At 44.2% G+C, this 13,798-nt stretch overlaps 2 protein-coding genes across 12 annotated transcripts; both read right to left on the bottom strand.

The window, feature by feature from the left end:
* Positions 1-113: 113 nt before the first annotated feature.
* Positions 114-9,845, bottom strand: srrm1 (serine/arginine repetitive matrix 1). 7 transcript variants are annotated; one of them, XM_035609579.2, is made up of 17 exons: positions 9,698-9,845; positions 8,709-8,798; positions 8,350-8,472; positions 5,959-6,129; positions 5,569-5,669; positions 5,255-5,479; positions 4,844-5,029; positions 4,613-4,732; positions 4,247-4,455; positions 3,942-4,022; positions 3,101-3,187; positions 2,753-2,888; positions 2,530-2,640; positions 1,969-2,439; positions 1,689-1,875; positions 1,113-1,286; positions 114-965 (listed from the first exon to the last, which is right to left on the bottom strand). In XM_035609579.2, the coding sequence occupies exons 1-17, from the start codon at positions 9,716-9,718 to the stop codon at positions 855-857; spliced, it is 2,604 nt and encodes an 867-aa protein (XP_035465472.1). In that variant the 5' UTR covers positions 9,719-9,845; the 3' UTR covers positions 114-854. The 7 variants fall into 7 exon arrangements, with proteins under 7 accessions (XP_035465472.1, XP_035465473.1, XP_035465475.1 ...); XM_035609580.2 differs by having other exon boundaries at positions 4,613-4,714; XM_035609582.2 differs by lacking the exon at positions 9,698-9,845 and adding an exon at positions 9,103-9,313.
* Positions 9,846-10,258: 413 nt separating this feature from the next.
* Positions 10,259-13,793, bottom strand: tdh2 (L-threonine dehydrogenase 2). Of its 5 annotated transcripts, XM_035610270.2 has the most exons (9): positions 13,653-13,793; positions 13,346-13,541; positions 12,653-12,695; positions 12,500-12,570; positions 12,240-12,389; positions 11,966-12,138; positions 11,785-11,875; positions 11,425-11,703; positions 10,259-11,047 (listed from the first exon to the last, which is right to left on the bottom strand). In XM_035610270.2, the coding sequence occupies exons 2-9, from the start codon at positions 13,536-13,538 to the stop codon at positions 10,902-10,904; spliced, it is 1,146 nt and encodes a 381-aa protein (XP_035466163.1). In that variant the 5' UTR covers positions 13,539-13,541; positions 13,653-13,793; the 3' UTR covers positions 10,259-10,901. The 5 variants fall into 5 exon arrangements, with proteins under 5 accessions (XP_035466163.1, XP_035466162.1, XP_035466164.1 ...); XM_035610269.2 differs by lacking the exon at positions 13,653-13,793 and having other exon boundaries at positions 13,346-13,545; XM_035610271.2 differs by lacking the exon at positions 13,653-13,793 and having other exon boundaries at positions 11,434-11,703; positions 13,346-13,545.
* Positions 13,794-13,798: the final 5 nt, after the last annotated feature.

Genomic DNA, 13,798 nt, shown 5'->3' with positions numbered 1-13,798 from the left:
TACATGTTTTCCCCTGCATTCATCTGAATCTATACTGTTAATTGATAGAGCCCCCATTAAAACAGAAATGATCCGAGTCGTCAAGCACTTTACGTTAAGGAAAATGCACATAATCCTATAAAAAGGTTTTAATCTTGAAAGGATGACCAGATGACATGAGCCAGGGTTACTAAATACAAATCATAGCAGTCCCACAGAGGTTAGCTTGGCGCATGAGTGTCAACAGAAAAAAATTGCATATCGATTCATTTGGAAAATTAAAGTTGACTCCGTTTCCTATCAGACTGGTTTAGTCTTGAGAGAAGATGGTTTTCAAAGTCAGAAAATAACAGCAGGTTAGACGACGTCAAGCACCTCTATTGAGTTACAAAGTGGGACAAGACATTCTGTTAGAGCCTCTAACAGGGCACACTGCTGTGCCTCTGGTTCCACTACTGAAAGGCAGTAGTAGCAGGGTGTTACTGGGAGTTGGTTTTTCTCTACACTCTTGTTATGTCAGTGGTTCATGCACATCAGAGACAATCACTGCACATGCGATCACTTCTCAATGAAGTCTAGTGTAGGCCATGGAGAATACCCGAAAGCTGCCCAACGCTAACCTCTGAGCTTAAACCAGTTCCCTGCTCAACAATTTAAAAATGGACAACGCAAGCTTCTTTACAGTTTCAGAGAATACACAAACTGACAAATCAAGCTCTCAATGCAACACACTCTTCAGAATGTACCAAACCAGTAGAAAGAAAACAAAAATGACTCGAGAATTAACAATTTGTACATTCTAAAGCTGACCCAGGTTGATGACGAACATCAAGAGTGAGAGGGAAATTCAAAAAAGTGACAAAGCCCCTTGGTTTTCAGGACATTTGAGGTGGAGAGAGCTGGGCCTTCCTCATGGAGCGCAGGGCCTTCTCCCTTAGATGCTTCTCTAGGTCGTCCAAGGCGTCGTCCACTTCGCTCTCTGATCCCTGAAACAACAGCATGAAATATATCACTCGAAGTAACCACCCGGATACAAGAACGTAGCTGCACGACAAATCAAACAATATCCACTACTTTTATTTTTTCCACATTTACAAAACAGGAATCAGAAGACCACAGAAACATTATTTTACTTTTTTTGATTCTCCATCCTCCTCCACACCCTGGTTTTCTTGTCCGTTTCCACCAGCAGGGGCAACACTCTTCTCTTTCTTATGCTTCTTGTGTTTCTTATGTTTTTTCTCTTTCTTGTGTTTCTTTTCCTTCTTCTTCTTCTTCTTCTTTCCGCTGCCGTCAACGTCCGAGTTCTGCAATAAAACAGACCATTATGAGGACGATATTATGAAGCGCTACCTAATGACACCATGAACAACATGGCGAGAATGATATTGTGAACATCACTTTGCCATGGAGGGATTATGCCACAAAAGTATCTATCTAAAAAATTATCTGAAAGTCATTTTTTCTTGCTCAAGATGCATTAAAGGACTCAGTTTTCAAGTTCGTTAATAGTGTTTAGGAGACTGGGTGATGTTGCATATTTATCATTGCAGAGTTCAAAACATTGAAGAAAAACATACAAAGTACTGAGGTCATGCTGATTAACAAGATTGTGTTGCCTAACATAATCCTGATTTTATTAGCTGCATTAAAAAAAAACTGATAACAGTCAAGTTATAAGCCTTAGTTTAATAAGAAAATATACCAACCTTGCTTGGGGACTGACTGCCAGAACCACTGCTGGCCTTTTTGGCTGGTGGTGGGGACCCACTGGCAGAGCGAGTCGGTGAGGGGGAGGCAGATGCAGGGGCTGGACGTTTCTGAGCTGCTGGTTGAGGGGAAACAGATCTTGATCTGGAAGACGCTCTCCTCATGGGCTGGGGGCTTGGAGAGGGTCTGTGGAGAAGAAGCAGCTGACATGAGCATACACAAAACGGGTTCCAGTGTACACTATTATGATTGTTAGATAAACGCTTGCTCCTGGTTTACCTCTGGTTGCTGCGTGGCTCTGGGGTGCGGGACACCCTGCGGAAGGGTTTGCCACTGTGTAAAGGGGACTGCTGTCTCCGCTGGTTGGATGGAGATAAGCTTGATGTTTCAAAACGTCCCCGGGGACTGGTGGAACCCCTAACAGCGCGACCGCGGTTTAAAGGGGATGGGGACCGGCGGTTGGCAGGGGATCGGGTATCCCTGCTTTGCCAGCCAGAAGGCAACATGGGGCTCCTCCTGTGTCTGGGCGGTGATGAGGTGGGAGGAGTGCGCCTCCTTTGAGGAGGAGAACTTCTGCGCTTTGGGGACCTGGAGGGACGCCGCTTGGCCCCTGGGGATGAGCGCTTTGCAGGAGAGCTTGACATCTTCCTCTTCGGTGGAGGCAAAGGTGAGGGGCTGTAGCGACGCTGGATAGGGGGAGAATATCGTCTCGGGGATGGAGATCGTCGACGAGGAGGTGGAGAAGGAGACCTGTACCAATAACCACAGTCAAATCTTTTCTGAACTGTCAATTATCAAATCAAAATGACAGCTCTAGAAATAAAGTGACCACTCCTGTACCTTCGTCTAGGAGGAGAGGGAGATCTGCGACGACGAGGGGGAGAAGGAGAGCGACGACGAGGGGGAGAAGGAGTGCGACGTCTCCGTCCAGGAGATGGAGAGCGCCTTTTCCTGGAGGGTTGAAAAAAATAACATAAGAATAACATTTGCATAACACAATCAACTTTGATATTATGAGTCTAATCATTCAGATAATGAGCAAATACTGTACTTAGAGTCTGACCTTGGAGATGGATCCCTGTGTCGTCTCCTTGGAGATGGCGTACGGCTTCGTCTCCTCCTGACTTCACCATTTCTGGCCCCCGGCCCCGCAGTTGGCCTCTTTGGCCCTTCATCTTCTGAGGAGGAGGACCCTGTATCTGAAACCACAGTGACAGGGAGCATCAGCAACTGCACTGGTGTAGCCTTAACTGTATGCGCTGAGGAAAAGACACCAAGGTTGGGGTGTTAGGACACAGCTTCAAAAGTCCATGAGACGATGAGTGCAAGATGACATGGACAAAAACTTGGTTAGAGAGAGGGGGGATGGGAGAGGAGAGGAGGAAAGAACGGGGATAAAAACGCTTTTAACCTGAAGACGACTGTCGATTCTGTCTGCGATATTGACGTCGCTGCTGCACCGAATCTGCTGTTGCCCCTTTCTCATTTTTATCCTCTTCTGAAATGTAGAGCATTGAGTGTCCCATCAGTGTTAACAAAACCAGTGAAACAGACTACCATGGAAAAGTTACAAATAATACCCCAAAAAATGTTTTTTGAGTTTTCATTTGGTTTCAACACTGGATAGTGCAAAATGACCATATAATTACACTAATTATTTCCGGTGTGTTGATATAAATTGTTTGGTTTAATCTGTCGTGATAAATTAGCTGGGATCAATACATGATTATCACAGAACGATCTGAGCATGTTAAATGAGAGCACAGTTATGAGGTAATTGGGCATAGATTTACTGAAATTTCTACTTGACTTACTTTAGTTTCCACTTGACAATATCCCAAAAAAATAGTAAATGCCAAAGGTAAAACGTGCAATTTTTGAGATTTAAATAGGATTCAAGTCTGTGGAAATGTCATCACAGGTTTTCTGCACAAAAACTAACAGAAATATATTCATAAATAATTCTTTCCATCTTGTTGGCACAAAGATTAAAATTTGAATGGGACATACTGCATACACAATGTATGGTAAGTAAACTTAAGCCAGGGCTAAGTTGCAATGACAAAGAACAGGTTAGCATCCACATCATGTCCCTCCCGCTTAAAAACCAGGGCAAACACAAGCGCAGTGTCCATTCCTGACAAGCAGACCTGGCTGGGAACTCCATATGACTGCTCACCTCAGTTTGTGAGACATGAGGTGAAATTATGGCGCCATCGTTATTCTTTAAGTAGACATAATTTATCGCTTACCAGACTCCGACCTGTCTGAATGTCTGGGCTTGATGTTATCGGATGGAGAATCACCCCTTGCTCCTGGTTTTCGTTTTAAAGCTGAAAAAGAAGGCACCAAGAATATAACATAAAATCAGCATACTCCTCTTATCATAATGGCTGGTGATTTGTCTCTTTGTATGATTTAGGCAACACAAGTGTTGAAAATGAAATCCAATTTCTATGAACTGGCAGGAGTCATGCATCCAAAATAGTCATGTGCCTGTCTGTTCGAGACAAATATGTAACGATTAAGAACAGTGTAAGGATTATAAAGATCATACCAGATGATCTGGGTGGGGAGGCTGAGCCCCGGCCTCTTCTTGCCCTGGGAGATGGCGACCGTCTCTCCTTCCCTGCAGGGCTAATGGAAGTGTCCCGAGGTTGCACCTGCTTTCGGGGCGGTGTGCCAGATATTCTTTTCATCGCTTTTTTCGGTGAGCCAGAGCCCGAGGAGCTGCTGCCAGAGGATGAAGCAGAGCGAGAGCGCCTCCTGCAGGACACAAAAAGCAACCATATTGAGAGAAAAATAAACCCGCACGGCTAGGATAAAGTATATACACATGCCAATAGTTAGCTAAAATAGCAAACGGGAAGAGATCACAATCGAAAGCTATGACACAAAACTGTTTAACCACCATCACACTGACCTGCGGACTGGGGAACGTCTGTGTCTGTGTCTAGAGTTGGTGGGACCACGTCGAGGGGGGCTCCTTCGACGAGGAGACATCCTCCTCCTGGGACTCTGCCTTCTGCGAGGGGAATAAGATCTGAAAGGGTAACGAGGGCAAATTGAGAACTTTGATGTCCTTGATTTTACGCAAAAAAAAATCATTCAGACGACATTATTTAAATATAATCCCATAGATGTCAGAAATTACCTAGAACGGGAGCGTCGTCTGCGAGAGCGGGAATGAGATCGGGAGCGGTGGTGAGGTCTTTCCCTCCTGCTTTCCTTCTCCCTTTCCCGAGACCTGGGTCTTTCCTCTTTTTTCGGAATTTTCTCTGGGGAGGGTTCTTTGACTTCTGTCACAGAGTCCGCTTTCACCACCTCCACAACTGTGTCACTACAGACAGGAGACACAAGGTTTAGTTACATTCTCCATGTTGGGTCTTTACAGTAACCAAAAAAAAACTAAATTATATTGCCCTGTATAACCAACAATGAATCCCATAAATTTGACTCAAGAGTGACTCAAGCAACTAACAAAACTAAAATGCAAAACACAAACTTTAAGAACAAATAACTGCAAAAATTGGATCAAGACTACATTTAAAATGTTTCCACGTACCAGGTGGAAGAAGCTTCTTGGGCCACTGGTTCTGGCATGGGTCCTGTTGATGTATCCAGCTCTACAATCTGCTCCAACGGTTTCGTGGGAAGCTGCATCAGGGGTGGAGGAGGTGAGCTGCCACCAACTGGACTGGGTTTACGCCTTGGGGATCGTGAAGGGCTGCGTTTTCTTTCGCGCTTCACTGGTGACCTTCGCCGTGGTGATGGCGACCTTGTCTTTCGCCTGGACAGAGACATTTTTTTTAAGTTTTCTGTAATAAACAAATCCAACTTCTGTCGACTAATCTCAATATTGAAACCTTTTCTTCTTACCTCCGTGGACTCTTTGACTGAGCCCTCTCTCTGGCGTCCTTCTCCTTTTCCTTCTTATCCTCATCCACCTTCTTCAAAGAAGCTAGCTTCTCCTGTTCGATCTTTCAAGAAATAAAAAATTGAACAATGGGGGTCAAACACATTGCTACTTTCACCAACAACATATTTTCTATTCTGCAGTGTTCATATACAATAACCTTTGGTGTCAACCACTACGTTAATGTTTATTGTCTCTGGTTAGGACTATTTATTCACCCTGTGATTAAAGCAGTTTAAGTTTAACTTTGACAAATCTTCTTTGCAACATCGTCTTTATCTGCTGAGGTTACTGGACCCTCCTACATACATCAGCCAGCACAGATCTATTGTCTTCCTCTGGGAGACACTCACCTGTCTCTGTTTAATTTCCTCCTTCTTTTGTTCCAGAAAAGCAGATGGGATACCGGCAATGTTCTCCTGGGCACTCAACAGCAGTGGCCACAGGTCCCTCATGAACTCCCGAGCATTCTTCCCATTCAGGAAGCCCGTCAGGTTGATCTGCATCATCTTGCTATCTGGGTGCTGCAACACACACACGAGGGGGGAGAGAAAAGACCATATAGCCATTGAAATGGTGGAAGGCACAAATAAAGGGGAGGTAGGATCCCACAAATTGAGCTTCACACCTTCTACTCCTCACTTAACTATACCAGTGATTATATAGTTTACCATACTCAAAACATGTTAGATACTGACTAGAATATTAATATGTCCCTGGGTCCAATACTGGACAAGATACAAGTGTGATTGATTTAAATCTTACACACAAACTCAAACTGAGAATGCGAGCTAGCTGAGGGAAGACATGTATAGTCATATAAAAACTGCATGCAATAATGCTGTTATGAACAGTTCTGACCCCCCCCCCGACACATTATCTAGCATATAAATAATACCATATCATAAAAGGATACTTAAATATTTGGTTTCCTCAGTGCTATTCCCACTACTTTACATTTGTGAACCTACCCACCTGCTGTTTTTCCAGTCTCCCCACAGTCTACACTTCAGTTTAACAAATAGCCACAATACAGAGTGCATTTAAACCCAACACTGCAAGTACAGTTCCGGTGTCTTCAGTGAGTCCCGTGGGATCAGTGGGCACGGAGCTCCCATGGCTTGCTTCCGCCTCCCTACTGCTTGAGACTCAACCACCATGAGCTTAATGTTATATCATTTATCTAAATTGCAAGAGACGAACAAGCAATAATGAGTAAACAGTTACACAAAAGTCTCATTTCAACAACTGGTTATTAGAAAAAAAATTGCGAGATATCTTAATCTCAAATCAATTACCCATTCTTACCATTATGAAACAGTGCCCCTTAAACTTAGCTTCAACAGTCCAACCCACCCACACAGAGCTATGACAAGCAAAAAGGCAAAATTATTTCTTAAATAATATTTTTATGTGAAATGTTGGTGTCACATATAACATTATATACTAAATACATTAGTATCGCTGGAGAATGAAAGTTATTAACAAGGCTTGTACGCATATATGCCAAAACTAGCATAGAAATGGATGATACCATATGTAAATTACTTGGGTTGTATCTCCCTCAAATAAGTTAATCATACTTTCATAAGCAAGTAAATTACCCATTACCCAGATATCCCAAATGATTTAACATCAGTTGGGCAGTTTGATAAAAAAAGGCTTTGATGTCAGTCTATTTTTTTTTTTTAAATTAGCCTTTGCCTATAGGATTTTGAACATACTTACTTCAAAATGAAATACATAAGATCAGTCAGGTTCAGCATTACAGTTCTACTGACAAGGGGTTTTAATAAGGTCAAAAACATGACCACTGCAGAACTGTTTTTTTAAATGTAACTTAATACCAAGCGAGAAAGTATTGTTCCTTGTGGCTAAAGATCTAAAGTCTGTTACACATTTGGCCACGAGCAACAAAGATGTGTGCGGCCAGAGGTTTTAACAGTCTTGTTAAACAATAACTCAAAATCAGCTAAAGAATATTGTTTTTGCTGACCTCCAGTGGTTTAAGTTCTCAACTGGATACAGTGATGCAGAGATAAACCCGGGGTTTTTTCATGAGACCTTCACATCACTGTTAGGTGAGGATAAAAATGATAAAAAAAAAAAACAGATCTCACAAAATATAGGTGCCAAAGACTTGAAACTTTCAATTGAACAATGTATTCCAGCTTGGTGTTAAGACACGCTTAAATTCAGATCCATTTCTCTAAACAAAAGGCTGTGGCACATTCTTAACCCTTCCCGATTATAATTGCAGTAATATTTTAAGGGATCTGGGAAGTTTAATGATGCACTGCAAATAGCTACGGAGAAAATGATAAATGGCATTGTTCAGGTTTTTCTTTGACTGACATGACATAGGTGACCCCTGCATATAACTCACCTCAAACCACACACTGCATCATGAAGGGAGAGTTGGGCTCAGTGACTTTGGGCTCAGGAGAGAGCTAATTAGGTGTTGGTGCTATACTTCTGATGCAAGGTATAACATCCATATTGGTTCAGGCCTTTTAAATCATAAATCACATCATCATTAGAAGACTGCTGAATGAAGGCACTTAACAGCAAAACATGGTTATGTCATCATATATGAGTTTGATACCAATTGTTACTGTACCCATTCACTTTCAATTTGACTAGGATGTGCAAATATTTGATTATATCCCTTTTTAACTGACTGAAATTTATGACAGTTTTGAAACAAAAAAACAAACAAAAAAAAACACAAGTATGGATGTTACCTTTTCCTCGAGCTGGTTAAATATGAACTCTATGACGACGTCATCCTCGAACCCCAGAATCTCTGTCACGCGCTGGGTAATCCAAGGTTTGATGACTTCCAGGTTCACTTTGGTCATGTCCACCTGAGGGCGACACAATGAACCGCAGGCACCCAGTTAATGAAGACAGTCACTGACCAAAGCACTGACTTGATGCCACAAGGTCCAACTGGGAAATGTGTGATCCACAGTTTCAACCGATCTACAGTCTCCACAGGCTTCACTGGCTGCACATGCACAGATCGCGCCCGTCGTGACGTTCTTTGAAAACAACCATCTGTTGGGGACACGTACGAGCACGTGTAAAATGATCGTAATACCTTCTTGTCCAGACATTCTGCGAATTTCAGCTGCTTCAGCAGTTTCTTGTGCTTGTTGCTGAAACGATTGTCCTGCTCCGCACTTGTGCCCTGAGGAACAGACAACAGCAGTTGTTAGTTAGTTGGTTGGTTTTGTTTGCAGTGCAACGCAAATCAACATGCTGCGCGTTTCACTACACCAGACCGGCGCACCCGGCGACCAGAGCTAATCACACGGTTAAACTGGACGTTGGCAAACGCTGCGCTACTTGTGCCACCACGTGGCCTTGTATTTGGGGATCTAGATTCATGTACGTTGCTTCAGGTGTGGACGGTATCATGTCGATTCATTTCAAAGCCCGTCGGACTACCGATACCAGAGAGCTAACGTGAGCTAAGCTAACAGCTAGCATACATAATCCTCAACGGCGAACGGCACACTCGTGTCAGCAGCAGTCCGTCACTCATCCACGTCGAAAACGATGAAGGGGGGGATGAATAAAAGTCAAATTCTCGTCGTCGTTTATTTCGCGTTCAGGTCCACTCGCAGCACGCGAACGCGAGGGGGGCTGCGGTCGTGACCAGCCCCACGGCGACATGAACGATGCGCGGCTCGGGCGCCATCTTTAGCCAAAGCGAGCACATTAGGAGTAGCTAGCCATAGCGAGCTAGGCTGGCTCGTCTATGTCCTGCAGACGCGTGCCCCTACGCATCAGCGTGGGAAGAGCATGGCGTGGGGGGAAAATGTGACGCTGCGCGAAGATATAGGTCAACAAGCACAACGTCCGCAAGACGCGCGGCTTCAATCCGGGAGTTGCCCGGTCGAAACGCGACAATAGGCGAAACCCAAGAGGGCGACCAGTTGATAGACGAAGCCCTGGCCGGAACGTTTCCCACTGTACCGCTCGGAGCCCAAAGACGTTTGGCAAAACACACAGAACAAACAACGCGTCCGCGTGCGAGTTAGTAGCAAGACACTAGACGAGGACAGATAAATTGAAATATCTTACGCGGAAGAATCCCGCGTCCATTATCGGAGAAAATGAATAACAAGCGCCGATTAGAAAGACGTGTGTGACGAGCCGGATGAAGGTTGCGCCCCTGCAGGAAGCAGACAGCCACTACATGTGCTCTAATGGCAGCCGGGAGGAGGAGGAGGAGGGTCATCCTCACCTGCTTATGAATCAGATAACACAGATTAGCATTTCGAAAGGGTACTTCCTCGACCGTACACCCCTGTCAACACCAAAAATAAATTACCACGTATTTATAAAACGAAAATGAAAATCACTCGATATGCAGAACGACCCCTGCGAGTTATCACATGTCATTGGCTTGTAATCATTGGTGCGTTCAAGTGGGGGCTGCATTTTAATGTAGCCGGTCAAGGTGGGGACAATCATAACTACTTCGTGAATTTACAAGAGCATAATAAATGTGGTGGTGGTGTCTGAAATGTAGAAGAGTGGAAGTATTGAATAGCTTAAAATGTAAATATATGTGTACTAGTACCGCAAAATTGCACCCAAATAAGGAATACCCGAAGTTGAGCACGATATGATGACCACTGCTGTTTGGCTGAATGACATTTTTATTATTCAAGGTCCGATACAAACAACACCGCATTTTAGACATTGTTTTCCAAAAGTAATCTACAGTAAGTAAGTAAGGATTCATTGGTTATTGGTACTTCGTCATCACCAAAAATCACACTGCTGGGCAAAAAAAGTCAAACGAAGGCTTCCAGTTAGATGCCACAGCAAGAGTAGTGGGGTCGTGTACACTGTGTGATTCCCACTTGATAGACTAAATCATTAAAGACTTATTAGTTAGGAAGCAAAGTGTAAAACAGGTTTGTTACTTTAAATATGCATCTAGTCCATATTTGTAAACATTGTAACAGACTGTTGTGTCCACGCATGGGATAAATATGACGTTTGAAATTATCTAAAGCTTAACAAATAATACTTTTCTGTTGCACCTGAGTGATGCTTATACCAGGAGAACAATTAAAAACAACAAAGACTGAAACGTGTGTGCTTGTGTGCGCAACGTCTCACTGTCCACTGTATAGTGAGAGGTTCTGACTTATTTACTCATTATTATAATGTGCCAGAGTAACACAGGACAGTGGTTGATTGTAGTTGTTGGTAGATGCAGGCTGAAGAAAAGTCCGGGGTGGGGCATTGGTCGATCTTTGTTGAGCAGGTTTTGCTAGCTGACTGGCAAACCCTCATTGGTCCGCTTGTCTCGAATCAAATGCAACATGTCTGACACCAGCTCTTCAAGCGCAAAGGCTGGCGCCCAGCCCCAGTCCCTCCGGGCATTGCTGTCATCAAACCTCACTGGCCAGCTGTCTGCTGCAAAGTGACAAAGATTCCCACATTACCGTCATCGCATCAGTTTTAATTTGAGGACAGAAATAATCCACATTTAATTTCAAAACAGTAAAAGATCAAATGTCATTGCTTTCAGGTTCATCCAAGAAATCGCCCAAAAGATCTTACAGATGATGCTTTTTTCCTTACAATGTCCAACGCTTCAACAAGGCAACGGTGAGCGAGTGAGGAAATCACCAGTCGAGTTTCAATTCTAGCATGAAAAACCTGTCATTTGTTAGCTTCAATCAATATATAATCTCTACATGTAGCTGAATTTGTTAGTTAGTTAGTCCCCCATTTTGCCACACATTCTACATGTCTAACTGACTCAAAACATTACAAAGCTATCATCGCACTCGTAATACCGATGGTCTGGCGGACAGAGTCGGGGTTGTAGGTGACCTTCAGGTTGGGGAGATGCTTGCGAATCTCTTGGGCCACCTCCGCTGGAGTGAAACTCATGGCGCCGATGTTGTAGGTGCGCAGGGACAGCTGGCTCTCTGGAGTCTGCATGAACTCTACCGTGGCGCGGTGGCAGTCGGAGATGTGCATCATGGGAAGACGGGTGTCGGGTCGTAGGTAGCACTCGTGGTGACCCGTGCTGAGAGCATCGTGGAAGATCTGAACGGCATAGTCTGTGAAGACAGGGGGCCGGAGTGTTAAGTCCATGAGGGATGATTGTGCTGTATATTTGTAGTTGTTAAGTTAAGTATTACCTGTTGTTCCTCCTCCAGGAGAGCTGTTGACCGATATCACACCTGGGTAACGTAGGCAGCGGAAGTCAAGGCCATATTTATGATGGAGATACTGAAGAAAGAGAAGCAGGTTTGAGATCTTGAAATCATGTCATCGTAGGTGTCTCTGTATATGTGTGTGTGGCCTTGAAAACAATTTCACCTCCCCCATCAGTTCTCCATGCACTTTGGACACGCCGTAAATGGTTCGAGGTCGTTGGATACAGAGGTCTGGGGCCGGGTCACGTGGAGAAGAGGGACCAAAAGCTCCAACGGTGCTGGGGACAAACAGGCGCAGACAGTTCTCCAGGGCCAGGTCCAGCACGTTATGAAGGCCTGAATGCACAGCAGAACACCCAGAGTGGAGTTTAAAACACAACAATCCCTAAAAAAAAAAAAAGGTGGCACCAGTAAATGCTGTGTGCAATTCAGTAGACCTGTGATGTTGATCTTGCGTGCCAAAGCCACATTCGCCTCACCCACAGCGCTGAGCAGAGCGCTGTAGTGGATCAGCCAAGTGATACGATTATTTACAATCAGCTCTCTGAGGTTCTTGTAATCCAAGACATCGGCGTATACAAATGGACCTGAGGGGACAAGAGAGGGAGGCGGGGAGATCATTGAAAAAGGGCCAATTGAGGAAAAATGTGAAAACAGGACACAAAAAGTCACAAAAATTGAATTTGTTTTTGCATACCACTGGTGAAAACATGAGGTGGAGGCTTCTTGATGTCGGAGAGGATGACATTCTCTCTTCCGTACAGTTTTCTAGACATTAACATAGATATGGTGACATTCAAATTTCAAACTTTCACAAACCTTGAGTGAGGAATTTCAAAAAATATCTCACCTCAGCAATTGTGCAAGCCCCACACCTAACTGCCCAAGGCCACCTGTATACAGAGACAAATTGAACATTCTATCAGTGCAGAAAAATAAAATGTCTGGACAGTGTTATGAAAATTACATCAATGTTTTTTTTCGGTGCACAGTGCTTTAGCTGGGGGGGGGCATTCATTTGTTCCAAAGCTTTATCATGGGACAAAAAGTTGCAGCAGGCTATTATTCTCCACACAGTCACTCACCAGCTCTTTTATGCCACTAGCACTATCTGCATGATGCACTCTATTGTGATGAGTCTAAATGGGGTCCTGTTGCTGGTGGCCAGTGAAAACAACTCGAAAAGCAAAAAAGTGACAGCATGTGTCGTGTCTGTAGAGTCCCACTCATGCCACAATGATATGACACCTTACCTACATTTCTTGTCATTTGAAACCGAGGATCTTTTCGGAAGTGTTCCGTGCCGCTCTCCGCTCCCTTAAACGGCGACCTTTGAGCAAGGCCTTCTACCCCTATTGTAACTGCTCTGTGGCCAGACAGTGCAAAGCAGTGGCCGCACGGGGAAATTGGTAGAAAAAACAATGGCAGCATCAACGGACCCAGCGTTTGGGTAGCTGAGGGGAAAAGTCCATCTTTTCCCTGAATAAATACATTTTAGACGGAAGCAGCAGTTATTTGCCACTGACAGTGTTATTTGTATCACCTGTGATGAGGACACGAGGGTGTTCCTGAGGAGGTGGGGGGCTGCAGGTCTCCCGGCCAGTCCACCTGCTCATCTGCCTGTGGAGAGAGCTGAGGCCGCCACAGGGCAAACTCTGCGCCCTGCTGAGGCAACCCCTGCAATACAGGCCCAGCACGGCCGCAGTGGGCAGACAGACATGCACACCTGGCTGCATTCTCTAGAAAAAGGGCAACTTAATCTTATTGTACTGATCACACAAACGCTTGATATCTTAAAATAACATTAGACACTTATTTGACATGGAGTGGAACAATAAAATATACATTACCTGTGAGCTGACGAAATCAGAAATCCCAGACCAGATGGGTCTCGATCCCAGACCAGCAGATGCAGTAAAACCCAAACTATTTAACTAAACTAAAATACAAAATAAGTGCTGATGAGGCAGTTTTTTAGGCATTTAAGTGTTAGAAC

This window comes from Scophthalmus maximus, chromosome 15, assembly GCF_022379125.1.
Source record: "Scophthalmus maximus strain ysfricsl-2021 chromosome 15, ASM2237912v1, whole genome shotgun sequence".
Classification (NCBI taxonomy): domain Eukaryota; kingdom Metazoa; phylum Chordata; class Actinopteri; order Pleuronectiformes; family Scophthalmidae; genus Scophthalmus; species Scophthalmus maximus.
The sequence above is the reverse complement of the archived record's forward strand: the minus strand, read 5'-3'. Positions and strand labels throughout refer to the sequence as shown.

Coding starts and splice junctions, on each gene's coding strand:
- tdh2 (XM_035610270.2), bottom strand. CDS start 13,538: ATGCAGCCAGGTGTGCATGTCTGTCTGCCCACTGCGGCCGTGCTGGGC. Junction 12,390..12,499: donor ACCTCATGTTTTCACCAGTG/GTATGCAAAAAC, acceptor TTGTCCCCTCAG/GTCCATTTGTATACGCCGAT. Junction 12,139..12,239: donor ACGCAAGATCAACATCACAG/GTCTACTGAATT, acceptor CTGTGCATTCAG/GCCTTCATAACGTGCTGGAC.
- srrm1 (XM_035609579.2), bottom strand. CDS start 9,718: ATGGACGCGGGATTCTTCCGC. Junction 8,799..9,697: donor TGGACGCGGGATTCTTCCGC/GTAAGATATTTC, acceptor TCTGTTCCTCAG/GGCACAAGTGCGGAGCAGGA. Junction 966..1,112: donor AGGATGGAGAATCAAAAAAA/GTAAAATAATGT, acceptor CTGTTGTTTCAG/GGATCAGAGAGCGAAGTGGA.